The sequence below is a fragment of the Physella acuta genome, unplaced genomic scaffold, assembly GCF_028476545.2.
Source record: "Physella acuta isolate Inbredline_101_S28 unplaced genomic scaffold, ASM2847654v3 ptg000865l, whole genome shotgun sequence".
Lineage (NCBI taxonomy): Eukaryota > Metazoa > Mollusca > Gastropoda > Physidae > Physella > Physella acuta.
In genome coordinates, this window is record NW_026732382.1 from 81,227 (window position 1) to 103,730 (window position 22,504).

Consider the following 22,504-nt stretch of genomic DNA (forward strand, 5'->3'; position numbering starts at 1 on the left):
GAGATTGCTTCGTTCTCTGGGTATTCTATTATTCATTGGCTCGTGACATTAGTGACAGTATCTGGTGCAGTCGGTTTCTACCTTTGTTTCTACCAGAGTCGGTGACCCCTCACGCTATGAATACAGGTGTAATTTCTGTTTCGTCGGGTTTATCGCAATCGTCGGATGAGATACCACTATGCAGTGTCTCTTCCAGACTTTTTTCTCCGGGGGGGCACTTGAAATTTTCGGGGGGGGGGGGGCAGTAGACTTTCTTCGAGGGGGTAGGCACTGTTAAAAGTATATATTTTCTATAAAAATTATATAAATTTCATTTCATTTCGTTCGGGGGGGGGGGGGCGGTAAAAATCCCCCCCCCCGAAGAGATGCCTGGACTGGAAGAAACTCTGCTACTATGTAATGTACTTTATCTCCATTGGCTTTATTGTAAATATCGTTATCTTACATTGTTATTATGAAAAGACAGATAAGGATAAAAAGGTGCCATGTTGACCAACCTTACTTTTCAAGCGAATTATCCAGTTCACCCCCCCCCCCCCAGTTTACCACGTACGGTAGCTCTATCATTAACCAGAACAATTTTATTAACATCGACTATTCAACCCCCCCCCCCCCTCCACCAAAATTCGAAAAAAAAAAGTGAACATTTAACACGATTTTGTCCGGATTTTAACCGGTCGTCTTTCCGTGCTAACCAACCCACGTAGATTTTTATTTTAGGAATATAACAATTACCTTGGCTTCCAACCATAGATCATTGACAATGCCACCAGCACTATACAATGGCAAGTTAACAATTAAACCGTATGCTCTAAGGAATAATTAAGGAGTTGTTCTTTTTTAAAATCGATATACTCGTCAGTTTTATGGGGAGAGTCGGCGCGGACGCTCTGCGATATATAAATACATATATTATGTTTGTATGTATGTATGTATGTATATATGTACGTTTTTGTATGTATGTATGTATGTATGTATGTATGTATGTATGTATGTATGTGTATATATATTTACATATATGATGTGCAGCAAATAGTGGACAAAATGGCCACTGTGCCAGGTAAACTATTTCTTGAGATGGAGGTCATTGTGCCAGATAAGCTATCTCTGGACAAATAGAACACTGTGTAGGGTAGAGCTACCACAAGGTAAAGCAGATAAATAGCTTGTACATTACCAACATCCTCAGTTCACATTGTTAATTCAAAAACAACTAATCCAAGTTTGAATATGTCTTTAATACATTCTTCTGGTTCCTACATGGCATGAAAAATAAAACATACGTGATGGTGATATCATGCACAACATCACACACAAATAAAAACAATTTACGGGTGACAGAGGCTAACATCAGCAGTATCACATAATAAATAGAAACATAATAGTATGGTTGTGTAGACATAATAACAATCATAATAACTGGTTAATCACAGATACAGCCTTTGATGAAAAATGCCATAACATTTTAACAATAAATGTAGTAGAATATCTTATTCCACCACTGGTTAAATTGATAAAAAAAAATCATACATTGCTTTAAGATATGAATTTGATTTGTGAAATTAATATGCTAAACAAAGTAATTATTTTGTTCATAATATATTTAATTTTACATATAACCTTATTAAGGCTAGATATATAAAATATTTGAAATCAGGCTATAATTTAATTACTATCTTATCAAATAAGTTTCTTTGTACCAGAATGTATATATATACATATCTATCTATCTATCTATCTATCTATCTATCTATCTATCTATCTATCTATCTATCTATCTATCTATCTATCTATCTATCTATCTATCTATCTATCTATCTATCTATCTATCTATCTATCTATCTATCTATCTATCTATCTTATCAAATAAGTTTCTTTGTACCAGAATGTATATATATACATATCTATCTATCTATCTATCTATCTATCTATCTATCTATCTATCTATCTATCTATCTATCTATCTATCTATCTATCTATCTATCTATCTATCTATCTATCTATCTATCTATCTATCTATCTATCTATCTATCTATCTATCTATCTATCTATCTATCTATCTATCTATCTATCTATCTATCTATATATATATATATATCTATATATCTATATATCTATATACATACAGACATATAATAAACAAATCAATTGGTGATTGAACAAATGCTGTGTGCTCAGGTAATATCAGATTGGAAGACAAATGAAATCAAAACAACCAACTAAGATAAATCCTGCCCTTTTCATTCACCGAATGCATTTAAAATCATTTAGTCTCTGGCATTATACATTTGATTTAAGCTCAGTTTCAATTTGTAAACAGTTTGAAGACAATTATGTTTTTAATCAAAACGTTCATTCTTAAGTGTAGACAATAATTAATATTCAGATGAAAATGAAATTATTGTTAAAACAAATTATATTTTTGTCAATTTAGGTTATCAGTTTGAAAAGTTAAATTATAAAAGACAAAACCAAAGACATTTAAAACAAACATTATGAGCTTAAGTAGAGTTCTAACAGAGAATCAAACCGAACAGACTGATACAGGGTCTAGTAGCTGACAGGATACCTGTAAGGTTATTGTTGCACTGTTCCAAAACACTTCAAATCTCAGTGATCTGTCTGCTTAAGATGATCTGTAATGTATAAGAGAAAAGATTTGTGCAACCACTTGTGGAAATCTGGCAATGCACTCTTTCTCACCTTAAGTGTTTTACATTATTTAAGATGATATTTTAGATTATAAAATGGTTAGTATACAATTGATACATATATATATATATATATATATATAATATATATGTGTGTGTGTGTGCATATATGAATTTATATAAAAATTATATATATATATATATATATATATATATATGTATATATATATATAAATATATATAGATATATATATAGTTGACTATTATTGATTTAAAAAAAATTCTTAGCTGAAAATTATTGCAGTTTTTAATATCAGATAGAGAAAGGGGAGGTAATGGTGTAAAATGTTTAGAAACAAGCAGGCATATAGGTTGTTGCTCCTTATAAAATCAATAATCTTACATTTATTGAGTTCTGTTGCTGGTGCTCTCATTTGATACAAGCTAGCATTAAGTCACTAGCTAGCATTAAGTCACTAGCTAGCATTAAGTCACTGGCTAGCATTAAGTCACCAGCTAGCATTAAGTCATCAGAACCAATTCTCCAACAGACAGGTAAAACAAATACTTCCACCATAGAAATAATGTCATAGCCCACTGGGAAGAGTGGTTCCAAGCTGCCTATCCACCCCACTGCTTGTAGTCAATACAACAAGAGAGAAACAACAAGACACATCAATTCTATCTTTGTTTTATTCTAGAGATTTCAGACACAATTGTGCCACATTTGTGATTAAAATTACACTTTCATATAGCAACATAAGCCTCAAATAGACAGTTTCATATACAGAAACTCACAAACATCAACCACACCAAACCAGATACACAGTCTAAACTCAATTTACATCAAACAATTCTTTTGACCAACTGGAGATGCTTTAAATATTAGTCTGAGTATTTTTTTTTATTTGTAATTTTTTGATCTTGGTTGATACTCCCGGAAGTCAAGAAATTTTTTCTAACACAAATTACGTAAACATGAAAACTCTCCAGTAATATTTAGTAAAATAAGCCATATTATTAGGTCTTAGGCAGTCATATTTTTAATATAATACATATGGCAATTCTTGAATTATTTAATTTATCTTACTCAGTGCATATTTTCGCAAAGCAAAAAGATAAGCAGAAAATTATAATTGATGGAATAAGACTGTAAAAACAACAAACTGATATATGCTGATATATGACAAAAAGTTTGAAGACAAAAATAGAAATAAACTTTGCCATCTCAGCATGTTTATTGGTTTAAAAATCACAGTTAAAAGATTACACTTGACCTCTGCCCATAGTGATGAGATTTGAATAATAGCGTACACACATATCTACATGAAATTTACAGCCTGTTCCCTGAATTCCCTTAACTTTTAAAACATTTGAACTCTAGTTAAAGTTAAACTGCTAGGACTATTACTTTCATCAAGTGTACATTAAACAACAAACTAAATCACACAGCACACCCACACACAACAAAATCTCATAGTACACACACACACACAGTACAAACTAAATCTCATTACATCCACAGAACAAACTAAATCTCATTACACCTTCCATAGCAAACTGAATCACAAAAAAAAAATTTAAGTAACCCTACAAGCCTGAGAACCACAGCCAGTACTGACAATCTTTACGACATGTTCTTATAGATATTAAAATAAACACCTACTCCACTTAGTTCAGCCATTACCAACAATTTAAGGGGAGACAAAAATGATTATCTCCCATGTAAATGTTAAAAAACATTTTCATGAAAGCTATACTAATAGTTATGCTTTGTCATTATTCACACAGTTCTGTAATTAGAGAGGGAAGGGACTTACAATTTAAAAATAAACACACAATTAAAACTTGTCATTTTGCATATAAGGACTGTCAAAAAAATAGTGAAAAGACTCTTGATTAAGTCAACATAAAAACAAACATCAGTTGGTTTTTGGTGACAAAAAGATCATATGATGACATCATGATTTGTTTTACTTTCTTTATATTATTCATTTTAATGAATGCTTAAAAACATTGTATTTAAAATAGTAGCTTTATAGTTCTATAGTTAATTTGATTTTCTATAGTATTAAATTACAATATATTTTTTTAATAAGATGGTAAAATGTTTTACAATAAAAGTCTAGCTTAAGATAGAGATGATTTAAATGTATCTTTTTGTGTCAACACAATTTTGATTCAACTCAGCATTAAGTCTGACCAAATTCTTCAAGAATTCACAATCGAATCTACGCCAAATTTCCAACAGTTGAAATGTTATGATTTAACTGTTGTATGGACTTAATATTTATTTAACTTGTTTACAAAGGTCTTATTTGATTACTTAATACTCTTTGTGATTTCTCAAAAAGAGATTAGAACAGTTACGTTAGATGTGTAAATGACAGGAAAAACAGGTTGAAATATGTGTATTATTTAACAACAAAAAATACAAGACTCTTACAAGAAAAAGAAATAACAAAAATAACATTAAACTTAGGTAAAGTTTTTGTTCTCCTTATTACAGAGCATTGAGATTAAAGGGAAATCTCTCAGTGTTAAAGTGTCATACACAAATTTGATGTTATTATAAATTTTATATAAAAATTTTAAATAATTTAGAAAATATAAAACATTTCCCGCTTATTTTAATTTTAAAGAATTTGAACATTACATTGCTTAAATGGATATTCTGCTTATATAAAGAATATTTAAAACCAATTTTGGTTTATTTTTAAGCATGATTTAAATCAGATTACCTTGAAAAGAAGTGATAGACATTATGCAGGGGTTTTTAAAAACAAAGCAGGAAAGAAAGTAAAACAGGTAAAGGTGATACTTCAAACCATGGTCAGTTGAAAACAGATTAAAAACAGCCAATTTATATAACTGCTATCAGAATTAACACCCCGCCCCCGTTAACAATAAAGTAGGGAATAGCTAACTGACTAGAAAGTACTAGTGTTATTCCACCAGAATGTTGAATGTTAAAAAAAATAATTTCCCTTTATTCTCTGTGCTAACTATCAAAGATATTAGTATCAATGAACAATCTTGATGTGTGCCAAGGTCCAAAAAGGTTTTTTAATAGGATTTTCTATTTACAAAATGTGTATGTTAGTTGATTAAAAACATGTCTAAATATGCTGCTACATACACAAATACTGTGATATTTCAAAAGTTGGCACTAATGAACTAGCAGGAGAAACAAAATAAAAATCTAACAAAAACAACAACAAACAGGTCTTTACAATGGGAGCTCAAACTTGACATCAATGGAAGCTTCCCTGGCCAGTGTTACAATGTTGGACAGCTTCACAACCTGTCAATGACATAGGAGACAAGTTCATTCAGTAACTTACACAGGGGGCTAGTTTAATGAGATTTCATTCAATGAGATCTAATGCAGTTTACACAGTGGGCTATTTAGTTCAACGAGATTTCATTTAATAACTTACAGTGGACAATTTAGTTCAAATGAGATTTAATTCAGTAAGTTTCATAGTGGGCTAGTTTAATGAGATTTAATTCAGTTAATTACATATTTACAGTGGGCTATTTAATTCAATGAGATTTCATTCAATAACTTACAGTGGGCTATTTAGTTCAATGAGATTTCATTCAATCTTTCAGTGAGGTTGCATGCAAATATTCATGATAACTTAAACAGGTTGCTTATTTATTATAACAAATGTTAAAACCTTCTTTCAACATTGTGAAATAACTAAATAATTTTTAAATTTATTGATCGCAATTCTTATACCTGTGATTATCATAATAATAAATGTAACAAAAATGATAAAACCCAGAAGATATTAATGTTTAAATTTCAGCCTATCAGAACATAACTTTGATAGGTAAGCCTACATAAAATCATGTATAAACTTGTGATGCTAGCAGTGAGATTTATCTGGAAACTTATGAAACACAACAAAATTAGCATACCATCTTAGCAGCTTCATCCAAATTATCACAAGCAATAATTTTCATCCCACTGTGTGCAATAATTGCTTTAGCATCATCCACCCTTGTTCCTTGAGAATAGAAATTTAGGAAAATTATATATAGAGGGAGAGAAAAACGCAAACTACCTCTATTCTCTAGACTGCTGTGAGCCAATTTATTTTATGTCCAGATGTTTGTTTTGGTAAGCAAGGTGTGATGTTAACAAGATATCAAAGGAAAGAATGCTTGAGTAATACAAAAAAATTCATAAAAAACGTTTTAATAACAAGCTTTTATGTAATGATGCACTAAAAAGTAGAAAATAAATTATAGACTACTTTTTAAATAACTATAAAGAAAAGCGTGGGTCACTTTAGTATCTATTGGATACCTTTACTAATGTTAAGGAAGACACCCACGCTTTTCTTTATAGTTATTTAAAAAGTAGTCTATAATTTATTTTCTACTTTTTAGTGCATCATTACATAAAAGCTTGTTATTAAAACGTTTTTTATGAATTTTTTTTTCAGTACTTTACATGTTTTATTTACAATAGAGTTACATGACTAAAAACCATTGCGCGCCTACTGAACATCACGTTCAGTAGGCGCGCAATGGTTTTTGAACGCAGCCATTACGTGATGGCGCAGCTATTGAAGGTGATGACGCGTGTGGTGTGGTTAGCTAGACATGCCTACTAATTCGGTCCAAATTTTTATTAATTCATAAAAAATTAATTAGGCATCCAATTAAGTCAAATTTAGTTTCAGATTGCATTGTCTTCATGTCTTGACCCACGTGTCAAATGTGAATCGTATCGGTCAAGTAGAACTGTCCGAATTTTCATTCCAGCGTTTCTATCTAGACTGACGACTTACGACAGACAGAGGAAGTGAGTTAAATAAAAGCTTGTAAAAATAGAAGAGTTGAACAATAGAATCATTTCTATTTTACAAATGTCAGTATTACAAGTCAAATGGTGACGTAATTAATTGACTTTTTTTAATCATGATTGTGTCATATTACTTTAAAATAACTGACCTTGCAGCCTGACCACTATAAGCTAGCACCCTGACGACTATAGGCTAACAACTGACCTTGAAGCCTGACGACTATAGGCACTTTCATATTGAGTTGTTCAGCAGCAGCAACAATGCCCTGAGCTATCACATCACATCTCATTATGCCACCAAAAATATTCACCAAAATTGCATTCACCTGTAAGCAAAATATCACAAAGATGACAATTATATACAAATCAACATTAACATAATTTAGCAAAGTTTAGGAAATAAACAAGAATGTTTACATATCCTAATTAACTAAAATGTACAAATAAAAATACTACTATAGCACATAAAGTCAACACTGTGATGTCTTGCAAGACCTGCCCTAGTGTCTGAAGTGATTAGTTTGAAAGCTTCCATCACTTGCTGGGCTGTGAGACCCCCCTCCCCCCATAATGGGATGTCTTACAAGACTTACCCTAATGTCTGATGTGATAGTTTCAAGTCTAACAAGACTTACCCTAGTGTCTGAAGTGATTAGTTTGAAAGCTTCTGTCACTTGCTGGGCTGTGGCACCTCCCCCCTCCCATACACACTGTGATGTCTAACAAGACTTACCCTAGTGTCTGATATGATTAGTTTGAAAGCTTCCATCACATGCTGGGCTGTGAGACCCTCCCCCCCCCATAATGTGATGTCTAACAAGACTTACCCTAGTGTCTGATGTGATAGTTTCAAGTCTAACAAGACTTACCCTAGTGTCTGATGTGATAGTTTCAAGTCTAACAAGACTTACCCTAGTGTCTGATGTGATAGTTTCAAGTCTAACAAGACTTACCCTAGTGTCTGAAGTGATTAGTTTGAAAGCTTCTGTCACTTGCTGGGCTGTGGCACCTCCCCCTACATCAAGAAAATTGGCTGGAGTCCCTCCATGTAATTTGATAATATCCATTGTGGCCATGGCCAACCCCGCTCCATTAACTGTCAGGGTTTAAGAAAATTAAAAGTAAATGACAAACAATATTTATGGAAGGTTATAAAACATGAGTTTTGAACTAACAAGAAAACTACTCAAGAGCTATGCAGTACAGCATTCAGAAGTGTTAGCAGTCTAAGAGACTTACAACAAGTTTAGTTGCAAGGACTCAAGATCAACAACGTTAGACTAATTAAACCATTTGTGTATGGGTTAGGTTGATAAACAAAAGTTTGCTCTTTCACCAAAGAGAAAGTAGATTTTACTTCAATCTTTCCAATAATGTGAAGATACACATGCTAAAAAATAGTTTTGAAACCATCAGTCTAAATCCAGACTTAAAAACTGAAACTGTTTCATGTTTTTCTAGCACTAATCAAGCACTGTTAGGGATATCAATGGCAGCTGACTACCACACTATCCCTTTATATGCTGAGGTCTCTGAAACAGATGAACTCTACTTCATCTGCCCCATGTGTCTTGGGCACGAACAAGAAATGATGATGATGATGAATAAATCAGTGAGCTAACCTAAACAACCAATGCTGCCATCAAGGGCAATGTAGTTGAGATCTGCCTTGGATGCTTTGTAATCCCTCTCATCTTCTTGTGACCAGTCTCTTAAGGCAAAGATTTTTTTCTGTCTGTAGGCCGCATTGTCATCAAAGTTTATTTTAGCATCCATGATATACACTGGGGAAAAGAAATCATACATACCAGTTAGTTCATCATGATTTGTTAACAATAAAGTATTGTACATACACCCCTTTGTTTATAATTGTGATCATACAATTATCAAAATTGTATAACAATTCATTTGCAGAGGTTTTAAGGCTTTTAAATAATTTCTTTATTTAATTTTATTCATATCAAGTGAATTGTTTCGTTTGAAAATTAAAAAAAACAACAACAACAACCCATTAAAACTTAAAGACATTCAAAAACAACCAACCTGTGCCACTATTGTCCTCTGCCATTGGGTTGATTTCTAACATTGAAGCGTCATATTTGAGAAAAACATCTGTATACATCTTCATGATGTAGTCACTAGCCTGAAACACAGGGGGAAATTACCCAACATTATTTCCTACAAATTCTTAAACTGTCTTCTTACAATTGTTGGCTAGTTCAGATTTAATCACTTGGCCATAAGACAATGGTACTTGCCTTGCTTTAAACGATAACAGTAATGAATAAATAACACAAAATACTTCAACATACCTTTTCTAACGAGCCCTGACTAAATCCCATCTCTTTAGCAACATACATGGCTTGTGCCTTGGTAATGCCAACTTCAATATCAATGGGTTCTTTGATAATGGCTTTAGGGTTTTCTGCTGCCACTTCCTCTATGTTGACACCACCTTGGGCACTGCCCACCAACACTGGGCCCTAAGACCATAAGACAGAGGTGGATTGGTTAAAAAATATCTCAAAACTGCAAGTTTTAAAGACATATTATACAAGAAGAAATGCTGCTAAGGTAACACTAACCTACAAATAATTCTCTCTTTCTCTATCTCTACCTCCCTGCCACATGTTTAAACTACAAAAAGTACACAACACTATTGGCATCTTCCAATTTTAGAATATAAAGAAAAGAAATATTTCATTCAAATTTGATTGAGACGTACGCTATGAAATGTATAAAATTTTCTCGGCCTGAACTAATACAAATTACTTAAAAAAAAACAACATAAATACCATTGAACAGCTTTTAACTAAATTATTTAAGTCTCTTAATCAGTGTGTGCATTTAATATGACGTTGTGTTCACTAATAATGTATATAATTTGGTTTTAATTTTTCTAATTGGTATTGGTAGACATGTTATTTTAAATGTGACGAATGTTTAGCTATTTTGTCATTTCTTTGCTTTCTCACTAATATTGTTCAACGTGTAGTAAAGCACATTGCTTTTTGACTAATAACTATTTTATAAATAATTTTTTCCTAACAAGTATAACATTAAAAATATATAGGCCTGTAATTCAAGTAACTTTATACAGGACTAATTTGGGGACGGGGAGCAAAATTGATAGTTCGCCATGGGTGCCAAAATAGATCCCTATGTCTTTGCATGACAACTGTAAGTGCAAAACACTTGCACTATCAAGGGATAAGTAGAAAATAAAACTACTCTTTAAGAAAATACTTTTGGAAAATGCAGTTAAGTTAATTATGAAATAGACAACAAGAAATACTTAAAGGCAATCAAACATTTTACGTCTTTATGAGATAAAAAGATTATTCAAGAAGAAATTTTATTTACCCCAAAACTCCTCTCCAATGTGATAGCAAAATAGAACTCTCGTCTGATGTAGAGGCGCTCCACAACTAAAACCTTGTTGCAGATTCTACCCTCACTGCCTGTCTGTTTGGTGTAGAGTTTCTGTCCTAACATTTTGCTGGCTATGTCCTTGGCCTCATCAGCTCTACAAACGGGAAAATAAAAGCTTGGATAAACAAAATTGCCATGACAACAAAAAAATAAATTCTAAATGGAAAAATGCCAGAGCTCTGTCATAAACATAAATTTAAAAATATATTTCTTCAAACACCAAGTTACTGCTATACATTTTTAAAGTTTAATTAAAACGGAAAGAGGAAATGAATATAACTTTGGTAAGTGCCAGGGGATCCATACTTACGAGTAGACCAACTTGACACCCCCCTTCAGGCCACTGCTCCATGTTCCCTTCCCCCTTCCTCCAGCTAAAACCTGGGCTTTTACAACAACATCAGGGGTGCCAGTCTGTGCAGCTAGAAGTTTAATAAACAAACTGGATCAATGGTGAATATAAAATTGTTGTATCAAAAGTAAATAAATAGTCTCATCTAATATGATAAAACATGAGGCAGATGTAGGAGTTACACAAGAGTTCAATAGATATAAGAAATAACAGAAATCCAGTACATCAACTCAAGTATAACTTGATATTCACCTGTGTCTTTACACCTAGCTACTGACCACCTGATATTCACCTGTCTTTAGCCTACACCTAGCTACTGACCACCTGATATGCACCTGTCTTTAGCCTACACCTAGCTACTGACCACCTGATAGTCACCTGTCTTTAGCCTACACCTAGCTACTGACCACCTGATATTCACCTGTCTTTAGCCTACACCTAGCTACTACTGACCACCTGATATTCACCTGTCTTTAGCCTACACCTAGCTACTGACCACCTGATATGCACCTGTCTTTAGCCTACACCTAGCTACTGACCACCTGATATGCACCTGTCTTTAGCCTACACCTAGCTACTGACCACCTGATAGTCACCTGTCTTTAGCCTACACCTAGCTACTGAACACCTGATATTCACCTGTCATTAGCCTACACCTAGCTACTGACCACCTGATATTCACCTGTCTTTAGCCTACACCTAGCTACTGACCACCTGATATTCACCTGTCTTCAGCCTACACCTAGCTACTGACCACCTGATAGTCACCTGTCTTTAGCCTACACCTAGCTGATGACCACCTGATATTCACCTGTCTTTAGCCTACACCTAGCTACTGACCACCTGATATTCACCTGTCTTTAGCCTACACCTACCTACTACTGACCACCTGATATTCACCTGTCTTTAGCCTACACCTAGCTACTGACCACCTGATATTCACCTGTCTTTAGCCTACACCTACCTACTACTGACCACCTGATATTCACCTGTCTTTAGCCTACACCTAGCTACTGACCACCTGATATTCACCTATGTCTTTAGCCTCCTTGTACACCTCATCAGCTGTGGTTGCTACACGAAATCTGGGAACAGCTACTCCAGCATCCCGCAACAGTTCCATGGACATGTACTCGTGTATGGAGAGGTTACGTTTCTGTTGGGATCCAAGGACATTCTGTGGCAGGACATTGTTAAAAACTGATAGGACCTAAGAATAAATAGAGTAGAATATTATTAAAGACTATTAAAGAACAAACAGCATTTTTATAGAATAGAGCAGGGGTCTCCAAACTACGGCCCGCGGGCCAGATGCGGCCCACGAGGTCCTCTCATCCGGCCCGCGGAGATCTTTTTGTCCTCGGAATAAACGTTCTTTGGTGATTGCTGAGGAACTTTGCCCAGAAAAATCAAAGACATGCCTGGAAGAAACTGGCCCCCGGTCTGAAATTTGATAGTTAATGCGGCCCTCGGACTGAAAAGTTTGGAGACCCCTGGAATAGAGAAATACAAAGCGATTATAACTAAAGTGTTAATCTATTGTTTTTTTTCTAAATTAATGTGAAGTGTTATTTCTATACCAAAGAGTATTTTGACAGGTCCTCAGAAAAAGATACAGAATATAAAAATGTATGCATTTTCTGGCATATAAATAGTGTGTATAAGATTAACCCCCTCAATTTTTCTGGTTAAAATAATTTGGGATATACCTGCATTACACTGGTAACATTGTGTGGTTATAATGACCCTCTCCCCCCCCCCCCCCCCCATGATTTTCCAGGGTTAAAATGTCATCTTATTTGCTGAAAAATACTTCACACTCAGTAGATAAGGAAATTATAACACAAGAGTTGCTTGAATCCTAATTAGTATATGAATGTATATTGGAGGTTTTTTAAAATTTATTAAGAGATAGTGTTTAAACGTTAGAATAAAACACGATAAAGTTTAGGTGAACAATAAAAAAAGGGCTTTATAAAGTTGAAAGAACTATGAGTTTAATAATGGGTAAAGAGTCTGCTTGATAAAATGTGCTTATGCAATATGTTTGATACAAAATAATATCATGTATTCTATGTAAATAAAACACCTGTTACGTATTTTATGTTTGATACTACACCAATCATGCTTAAATGTATTAATACACCAGCAATGTCATTTTAATATATATCTGGCAAGATAGTATTTGTGTACTTATAAGTCCACATGTTTGATAACAGAAATGTTAGATAAAACATGAATCATGAATGTAAAGCACATGCTTTAACTTTATCAGCAAAACTATATTTTTGATGTGATGTAGTAGAATGTCATTTAGATTAGAGCTTGATTTCATAAACATGGTGTGTGTGTGTGGGGGGGGGGGGGGGGGGGGTTGCTGCTGATTAGAGAACATTTGTATTAAAAGATCAACAATAAACTTAAACATACTTTGTTTACAATGTTATAGGGAATTCCCATCAGCCAAGTTAGGATAGGGTAAAAGCAAGTCTTAATCTTTAAAATATATATCAGTCTAAGAAAAGTCCAAAGTGCAGTTTTGATAAACAGAACAAAGGTCAAAGTTCACTTTTTAAACTACAAAGTTCAAAAGTAAGCAGTTTAACTGTAAAGCTTTAACATCAAAGTGTTTTTCAACATCTGATTTTCGCTATTAATTTAAATGCAGTCTATCTAAAGTAACAGAAAATCACAATTACACCAGTGCTTAATGATAAGAATAAAACTTGTGTAATGACTGATAACACACAGCCAAAAGAATCCACATTTAATATTTATTTAAACAAGTTAATACATTTTAAAACAATTTTATAGTGAGAAATTCCTTCAAACTATGAGAAATTTATGAATTAGTTAAATTTTACAACATAATTATATAAATAATATTGAAGAGTATGATAACAGATTCAACACTCATAAGGATAACATTTAAAGATAATTAGTATAGATGGAATCATTGGATTAAGTGTCTGTTACTAAACTAAACTGACATACAAGCGGATAAATTGCTACACACTGAAGTAGTTTGTGGATGTCTAACAGTGATCATTTGGACAACAGATAGTTTTTTTCATTACACACTAAGTGTACAACTTCAAGCTATCATTTTATTTCAGTATAAATATGTTAGGTATCCTCATATTTAACAGCAGCTGTAAAAGGTTGTCATGCTCTACTTGTGATCAATATAACCAGGCCTCATCTGGCCCAAAGATGACATAACAGTTTAGCCTCCCTTGTAGTAACACAAGCTTATCTCCCTTTACTGTCTGGTTTGGGCAACATTAAATGTGAAACTAAGTGTAGAATAGAGAGGGCACTTTTATGTAGTTCAAACACTTGATACTACAAGGTGCCACATGATGGGCTGATTTTCAGACTAGAAACTAGTCAAATCAGCAAATTTTTTTTAGTAAGAACAGGAACAGCTCATTGTAATATTTTCCTTTCAGTTTAATAAAAATAAGGTATCCTAAAGTACTTTACCAATGTAAACAAAGTGTAACAATTAATTTTAACTGTATATTTTAAATACCCAAAGCTGATGTATTAGATATAACTGTCAAATTATCCAGGAAACCAAATTTAAAAGCTGATAATTCCATATTCCCAAAGAATGAATTAGAGACATTTACTAGAACTACATCATCATTGGGGTAATCTAGGTACGATTTTTAAAAAAAAAAAGGTAGAGAAAGAGAAATGTAGGCTTATATTATGAGGGATGGTGGTATATATAAAACTTTATTAAGTAAGATTCTTCATATGCCATATTTGTGTCCGATATAAATTATTATTAACAAGCTGAGTTTATAATATTCAATTTGCCATACTCATTTATATTGTACGAGCCGACCCGCGGCATATCATATGCCGCTATTTAGTTGTTATATTTTCTACTTTTCAGTAATTCATAATTTGTGAATTCGACAGTACCAATGCTGCCACTGAAAATATTTGCTTTAAAGCACTATCAGTAGGTCGTTAAGAACGATACTACCCCCCCACCCTCCTTTCCCCCAACCCCTACCCTACACCCCCCCCCCCCCTGTGAAAGCAGCCTCCTCTTAGTTACCTCCCCTAAGTTTAAAATCGTTTCAAACTAAATTATCTGCCCCTAATAGCCGTCACTAAACCCGGCTCTACGAATGTAAACATTTAGGGTGAACCACAGCTCACCAGACCATGTAGGGGTGGGGTGGTAGGGAGCACGCTTACAGCCTGTTTTCTAGCATCTCACAGAAGAGAATTATATATATAGATATTACAAACAAAAACCAGCTCCTGTCTTACTTATATATTAATATACTGCCCATTATTTATTACTCACGCCTATTGGCAGAGTGTCACTATGTCCACGTTTGGTAAACTTCAACGAACTAAATTAAAATAATTAATTTAGATTCTGATCTACATTTTATTAAGTAAATAATGTTAGGTTTTGGTTGTAAATTATTAAAACTGATTTCTTGACCATAAACTACCAATGTACTATTGTTGTAGTACAACTTGTACACTTATACTTATGACCATTGCAAGCAGTATCAAAGTTATATTTTAGTTCTAGATATCTACATTGTTGTTTGGTAGATGTTGCCATGGTTAAAAATGTAAATAAAGCCTTCAGACTTTTTAAAAACTAATTGATAGAAAGAAAAACATTTATGAAATTTTAAAAACAATATTGAGAAGACTAGTTTAGTTTCTAGACTAGGTCTAGATATCTGGATCTCAGTATCTATTCTATAGTTTAACAAGATCTACCTAGCTAGACAGGAAGATAATTATGAAGTGACTACTTGGAGTAATCAAACTGCTCAACAGCAAGCCTCCTCATATAGGTTCCTATATAGATTCTATATGTAAACATAAGCATGAGCAGTAAATTGAAAATCGCCATAAGGTAAGGTAATATTGTTTCCATTGCGCATATAGGTCTATATATCTATATTATATATGGCATATAGTGGCATAATGCCGCCATAACGGCAATAAGGCAGTATAATTGAGTATAAGGCCTACTTTAACCGGGCATATATTAAATAACCCCCCCCCCCCCTCTATTCAGTAGACTGCAGTTAAGTTCTACATTAACCCCCATTAACAGAGTCCATTTTATTTTAATGGTATTAAAACAGATCTAGAATCTACACAAGCCTAATTTGAAATTTCAGCATTATTTCTAGATCTAGATACATCTAGACCCTGTAGATCTAGATATCTAGATCTAGAACAGATAGATCTAGATCTAGATCTAGATTCCTAGGTCTAAACTAAATAATTTTGTTTGTTGTATTGTACTTTTCAGTGCGTTTTCAGAACAGACACGACCTTCACCTTCTGCGCTTATAATTTTATTTAAAATGGCAATAATGGAAAAATACAATTGATAATTACTAAATTTTATTTATGATAGAATCAATTTAAAAAATAAATGTCAGGAACTTTCAATATTACCTTAAAAGCTTGCTTAAAAGCAGATTTTTCTACCAATCGTCCAGACCGAAAGATGAGGGTCGCCATGTTTGGGGGACAACCAAGTTCACGTCAAAATAGAGAATCGCACTTTTACATTTAGAAAAATAATTCGAATGTTAAAAAACATCATAACTAAGGGAGATCACTAGCAGAAAGAGTATTTATGAGAACTTCGTTTCACCAACACTACAACTAGAATCTAGATTTAGATTTCTACATCTCTACAACTAGATTCTAGATCTAGATATTGAATAATTGTCCAATTGACAATGAACCCGTTAACGTAATTAATAATTATTACTAATCGAGTAGCCGTAGTAAATCTATACTATATATTTATTATTTAAGGCTTAAGGTAAAACTACATTTTAGCGTATTAAATACGCTAAAATGTAGTTTATTCCCCGCTTCACATTCACCTCCAGTTATGCGTTCTGTCAAATCATTTAAATGCCTAACTAAAATATTAAAAATAACTTAATAATAAGTAGTAGTAGACCTACTATTTAAGTAGCCTATTTAATTTATTTAGCCTAATATTTAAAAGTTTAAAAGTATGAAACACACAAACACAGTAGGAAAACATTGGGTATGAAGTTTTGTTTTAGTTTTGATAATTTACTTTTGTCAAAACTTGAGAAAAATCCAGATTCGGAATATTGAATGTGCTATAATTTTATAATAGTATGTACTATGCAACTATGTAACGCTATGTTGAAGTATGTTCGTGTGTCAGTTAAGATTCATTCATGGCAATGATGGCCTGAGTGAAGTACAAAACTCACAATAGGTGACAATTGCAAGGCGGTTAAGTTTGTATTGCTACAGGTATCTCCTATGCATGATACTATAAATAAACTTTAATGAACTCACAATGACCCCAAAACTGAGGCCAACACCATTTCAAATAGCTATTGCCCAAGCTATGACGTATGCTGATAAAGTCAATATGACAATATGAACTCACGGCAGTCACGTTGAACCTTCGACCATGGAGGGTGTAGGGATTTTTCTCAGGCTGATGATCAAACACTTATGGGTTTTTTTACCTCTTCTAATTAAAACTCACATTCATAAAAAAAAAAAAGTAGATCTAGCGCTAATCCTAGTGTTTTCCTAACGTTTTAGTGTGTTTTGGTTGTGTTTATAATAAAATGCGCTTGTCTGGAGGTGAACATTAAGCAGCGAATAAAATACACTAAAATTGAGATTTACCTATATTTAATTGATGATAGATTAGGCTATATATATATATATATATATGCGTGTGTGTTTGTGTGTGCGACAGTCTGAAAAAAAAAAACAATTACGTCGCTGGTCGTTCCCTAAAACTTCACTTGACGCCAATTGATTTCCCCTTAAGATGCCGAAACGAATAAAAAGTAGAAAATCATAAGAGCTTAGAACAGTAGGCTCCATCGAACCCGAGAGGTTCGGTAATTCAGTCTCAAAGCTTCCACGGTGGTCAAGACACACACCCGACTCATAGGATTCACGATCGGATTTTCTCATTGTGGACGATGCAGCTATTAAGGAGGGTTCGGTGTTTGCGCAAATGAAACTGGTTGGGTTCGCTACTCCAAAAAGAACCACTGCTTTACAGTGTATTTTGTACAAGGTGCAAGCCTTATTTGGTCTACTTTTGGTCGTGTCTTTAGAACAATTTCGGTAACACTAGGCCATTATTGCAATTTTGAATTATAAGTTAGGTTGAACACAGTAATAATCAGTACAATATGCTAATTTTCTTCTCTTCTAAAATTTTGGCAAAGAGTGTCGCTTCCCATCCACCTGCTCCGACAGTCTGCTAACTCTTTTTTATGTTACACAATCGTAAAATACGCTTTAGTTCAATGGGTTTCTTTTCTGGGTGATATCGGTTTATTCCTTAATCCGGTGTGAATTTTTCCGATTTAAGTCTTCGAAAAAGCGCCCCCCCCCCCCTCCCCATCTAGGAAAGCTGGAAAGCGGTTTTACCGGTCATTGTTTCTTAAAGATATACGTTTTACAGTTACACAACCAAGGTAGAAAACAGTTAAATCAGTATGCAAATGCTCTTAGCCGTTACATTTCTTTATTTTGACTGTTATTAATTCAAAACTGCAGCTTAAAATGAGCTTTTAATTTTTTTTTCTACCCCTTTTGGCGCCCCCCTAGGGTCGGCGCCCGGGGCGGCCGCCCTCCCCTAGCTACGCCTCTGTCACCAGTCAGTGTAAATTGACAGTACTCTGCTGGCTAATGAATGAAATGTTCTTGTTAGCTAAGTTTGGTCTATAGTTATATACAATAACTTAACCTCCATTAATTAAAATATTAAGGCTACATTTTATGTTCATTTTATTTTTTTTTCTTGTAGGTTTGTTAGTATTAGTACTATTTATAATAGGACCTTTGATTTCTAGATATCTATGTAAAAAATGATTCAATATTGCCAATTTAGAGCAATCAACCAAATATTGCAGTTACTGGTTCAGAACCAAACTGGCTCCGATTCTAAATGTTGGTGCTTTTATAATTATCTGCCCACGTTTTCATGTCAGCTGGAGCAAAGTCCCAACACAGTTTAAGTGTCACTGTTGGTTAAGGCATAGCATATGTCATAGCTGCAATTTTCCTCAGCAAAGTCACATTGAATCCAAAATAAATTTGTGAAGTGAAGTAGTTTTCTTTTATTCTGTCTTACCCTCCTGGTACTCAGTTTTTCCTACTCATAGAATGTAAATATTTAAAAACTAAGAAATTAAAACTATTTATTGTTGATATTCACTTTCTACTACTTGTATCCAGTAATAGTGCTGTTTTTTTCTGAATTCTGTTTTAGCAATGTAAAAAATCTACAAAAACTAAATGAAAGAGAATTGGAACTTGGTATTATTGGAAAGAAGTCCTGGCATGATGAATATAAAGATAGCGCTTGGGTTTTTATTGGTGGATTGCCATTTGATTTATCAGAGGGAGATGTCATCTGTGTGTTTTCTCAGTAAGTTTACAATTTTTGGTGCTCTCTTGCTGGCCTAAACATTGGTAAAATGTTTTCCAATTACTAATACTTTTAAAAAGTGCCCACCATAGCTAAACCAAATTTAGATAATTATCACATCAAAATCAGACTTAAAATTTTAATTTTGTATTGAATAAACCTATTGTTACACAACTTAAAAATTTAATTTAGATTACATCACTTTACTGATAATGATGTTGTATTTTTTGCTATTAGAGTGTTAACTGCAGTTGCTTACAAAACTTTGCTTGCTTATTTAAAACTATAGGTATGGTGAAATAGTTAATTTGAATCTGGTACGTGAACACAAAACTGGCAAGTCAAAAGGATTTGCTTTTCTCTGCTACGAAGATCAGCGCAGTACAGTATTGGCAGTAGACAATTTAAATGGCATCAAGGTCTGTCTTTAGCTTTATCATAACCCCTAAAAATGCTAAAATTGTTTCACAATAAATGAGTCTAAGACATTACCCCACAGTTATTTTTCCCCATTACAAAAACCCCCAAATCAATTACCTCACTGACAATTATCCCCTCAGGTAATATGCATATGATACCTATCCCTACCCATATTCAGCTCCCCAACCCTACTCCTAAAATTAAACCTATCCCTACCTATACTTAAACTATATTTCTGTCCATCCCTGAACAACTACTAGGTACCGTTGCATAATCAATAATTAGAGCCAGGACCTCAGTGACCACACAATTTACTGCTTCACTGAGCTGTTCCCCAATATCATCTTGTAGATCCTGCTTTATTTGAGTAGCACAAGCAATTATTTTATTTAAAGACAAGAAAATTTTTTTTTTTTTCAGATCTTGAGCAGGACTATAAGGGTGGACCATGTGAAAGAATACAAAGTTCCAAAAGAATATGGGGATGAAGATGAACTGACAAAGAAAATTCGTGATGAAGGATGTGCGCCCAAGCTTGCAGAGTCCAATGAAGAAGATGACAGTCAGAAGGAAACTACTCAGCGTGAAAAGAAACCAGAAAAAAAAATTAAAGGTACATAGTTAGGTCACAGATCATCCAAAGGAGAATTATAATACCCATTGTTTTCAGCGGCTTTTTAAAAATATAACATTTTTCATACCCTAGTTCTATTAGCATCTTTAAATGTGTATTTTATTTTAGATGAAAAGAAAAAGAAAGAAAAAAAGAAAAGGAAGAAGAAGAAACGTCAAGAAAGCTCGTCCTCCAGTTCAAGTGACTCAGATGAGAAGAAGCCAAAGATGGAATTGTTGGAGATTAAACAGGAGAAGGAAGATCAGGGCTACGAGAAATCAGCTAGGCCTAAAGAATTGGCTAGGCCAAAAGAATCAGTTAGGCCTAAAGAATCGACTAGGCCTAAAGAATCGGCTAGGCCTAAAGAATCAGATAGGGCTAAAGATTCGCTGAGGCCTAAAGAATCTTCAAAAAAGCCCAAATCAGGTGACAGTAATCCAGGAAAGTTTCAGAGAAATGGGCGAGGGAGACAGGACAGTAGTAGTGATAGTGGTAGCAGTGAAAGAGCCAGACCAACCAATGGGTCTTCCAAGGGAAGAGCTGTAAGCAGCTCTGAGAGTAGCAGTGATGGAGAGAGGGGGAAGTTTGTAGATCAAGGGAGGGGTGGAAACAGCGATAGTAACAAAAGTAAAGGTAAAAATAAGGACAGAAGCATGGTAGAAAAAAATGATCAAGTGAGAAAGGCTAGCAAAGTTGGGTATAGAGGTAGAGAGAGAGATAGAAGTGTTGAGAGAGATAGAATGGGGAAGAGAGACAGGGATAGAGGAGACAGAAGCAGAGAGAATGAGAAAAGAGACAGAAGTAAAGATAGAAACAGAGAGAGAGACAGGAGTAGAGACAGAAACAGAGAGAGAGACAGGAGTAGAGACAGAAGCAGAGAGAGAGACAGGAGTAGAGACAGAAGCAGAGAGAAAGACAGGAGTAGAGAGAAAGACAGAAGTAGAGACAGAAGCAGAGAGAGAGACAGAAGTAGAGAGAAAGACAGGAGTAGAGACAGAAGCAGAGAGAAAGACAGGAGTAGAGACAGAAGCAGAGAGAAAGACAGGAGTAGAGACAGAAGCAGAGAGAAAGACAGGAGTAGAGAGAAAGACAGGAGTAGAGACAGAAGCAGAGAGAAAGACAGGAGTAGAGACAGAAGCAGAGAGAAAGACAGGAGTAGAGACAGAAGCAGAGAGAAAGACAGGAGTAGAGACAGAAGCAGAGAGAAAGACAGGAGTAGAAGCACAGAGAGAGACCGAAATAGGGTTGAGAAAAGAAACAGGAGCCAAGAAAGAGATAGATCAAGCAATGCTCGGGACAGGGGAGGTAACAGAGACAGCCATAGAAACAGTAGGTACAAGAATAAGAATGATGATTACAGAGAAGATGGGAAAAGATACAGATAAAGTTTACAGATATTAGAGGCAGCCACTTTCATAAATTTCATGCTGAAACACATTTGTAAATATCATCTTACATTAAAACCACCACATCATAAATTAATGTTTTGTTTTGTTGTACTTATAACATAAACTTTATTTTTTATTCACCCACTGTTTTTCTGGCTTCAAACTAGAAAATATCATAGAGAGTTTACACACAACAATTCTGACAAAGCTGGAATTTTACAAATACAACTTACCAAATTCAGGTTACATCATTGTACACAAATTGATTAGATTTTCTTAGCTGTCATTACTCTCAAATAGACTTGTTTATTTTTAGTGAATTTATTACAAAACTTTTCAAGCTGGTTGTGGCGTTTTTAGTTTTGACTTAA

General features: G+C 34.1%; 2 protein-coding genes across 2 annotated transcripts; one reads left to right on the forward strand and one right to left on the reverse strand.

Annotated features, from left to right (window-relative positions):
- Window positions 1–1,219: 1,219 nt before the first annotated feature.
- Window positions 1,220–16,825, reverse strand: LOC131952309 (succinate--CoA ligase [ADP-forming] subunit beta, mitochondrial). The gene is made up of 12 exons (XM_059314916.1): window positions 16,712–16,825; window positions 12,287–12,464; window positions 11,213–11,324; window positions 10,834–10,996; window positions 9,783–9,953; window positions 9,514–9,613; window positions 9,093–9,254; window positions 8,424–8,566; window positions 7,676–7,796; window positions 6,579–6,667; window positions 5,885–5,955; window positions 1,220–2,636 (listed from the first exon to the last, which is right to left on the reverse strand). Exons 1-12 carry the CDS (start codon window positions 16,775–16,777, stop codon window positions 2,627–2,629), a joined length of 1,386 nt encoding a protein of 461 aa, XP_059170899.1. The 5' UTR covers window positions 16,778–16,825; the 3' UTR covers window positions 1,220–2,626.
- Window positions 16,826–16,881: 56 nt separating this feature from the next.
- LOC131952319 (RNA-binding motif protein, X-linked 2-like) lies at window positions 16,882–22,227 on the forward strand. Its single transcript, XM_059314929.1, has 5 exons — window positions 16,882–17,015; window positions 19,554–19,712; window positions 20,002–20,131; window positions 20,553–20,745; window positions 20,875–22,227. The coding sequence occupies exons 1-5, from the start codon at window positions 17,002–17,004 to the stop codon at window positions 22,128–22,130; spliced, it is 1,752 nt and encodes a 583-aa protein (XP_059170912.1). The 5' UTR covers window positions 16,882–17,001; the 3' UTR covers window positions 22,131–22,227.
- Window positions 22,228–22,504: the final 277 nt, after the last annotated feature.

Bases quoted from the DNA above. Each gene is read 5' to 3' on its own strand.
- LOC131952309 (XM_059314916.1), bottom strand. From the start codon at position 16,777: ATGGCGACCCTCATCTTTCGGTCTGGACGATTGGTAGAAAAATCTGCT. The intron at 9,255-9,513 runs GTTGGTTGTTTT...TCTTTTCCCCAG, and splicing joins AGAGGACAATAGTGGCACAG to TGTATATCATGGATGCTAAA. The intron at 8,567-9,092 runs GTTAGCTCACTG...AAACCCTGACAG, and splicing joins TGGCAGCATTGGTTGTTTAG to TTAATGGAGCGGGGTTGGCC.
- LOC131952319 (XM_059314929.1), top strand. The intron at 20,132-20,552 runs GTCTGTCTTTAG...TTTTTTTTTCAG, and splicing joins ACAATTTAAATGGCATCAAG to ATCTTGAGCAGGACTATAAG. The intron at 20,746-20,874 runs GTACATAGTTAG...ATTTTATTTTAG, and splicing joins ACCAGAAAAAAAAATTAAAG to ATGAAAAGAAAAAGAAAGAA.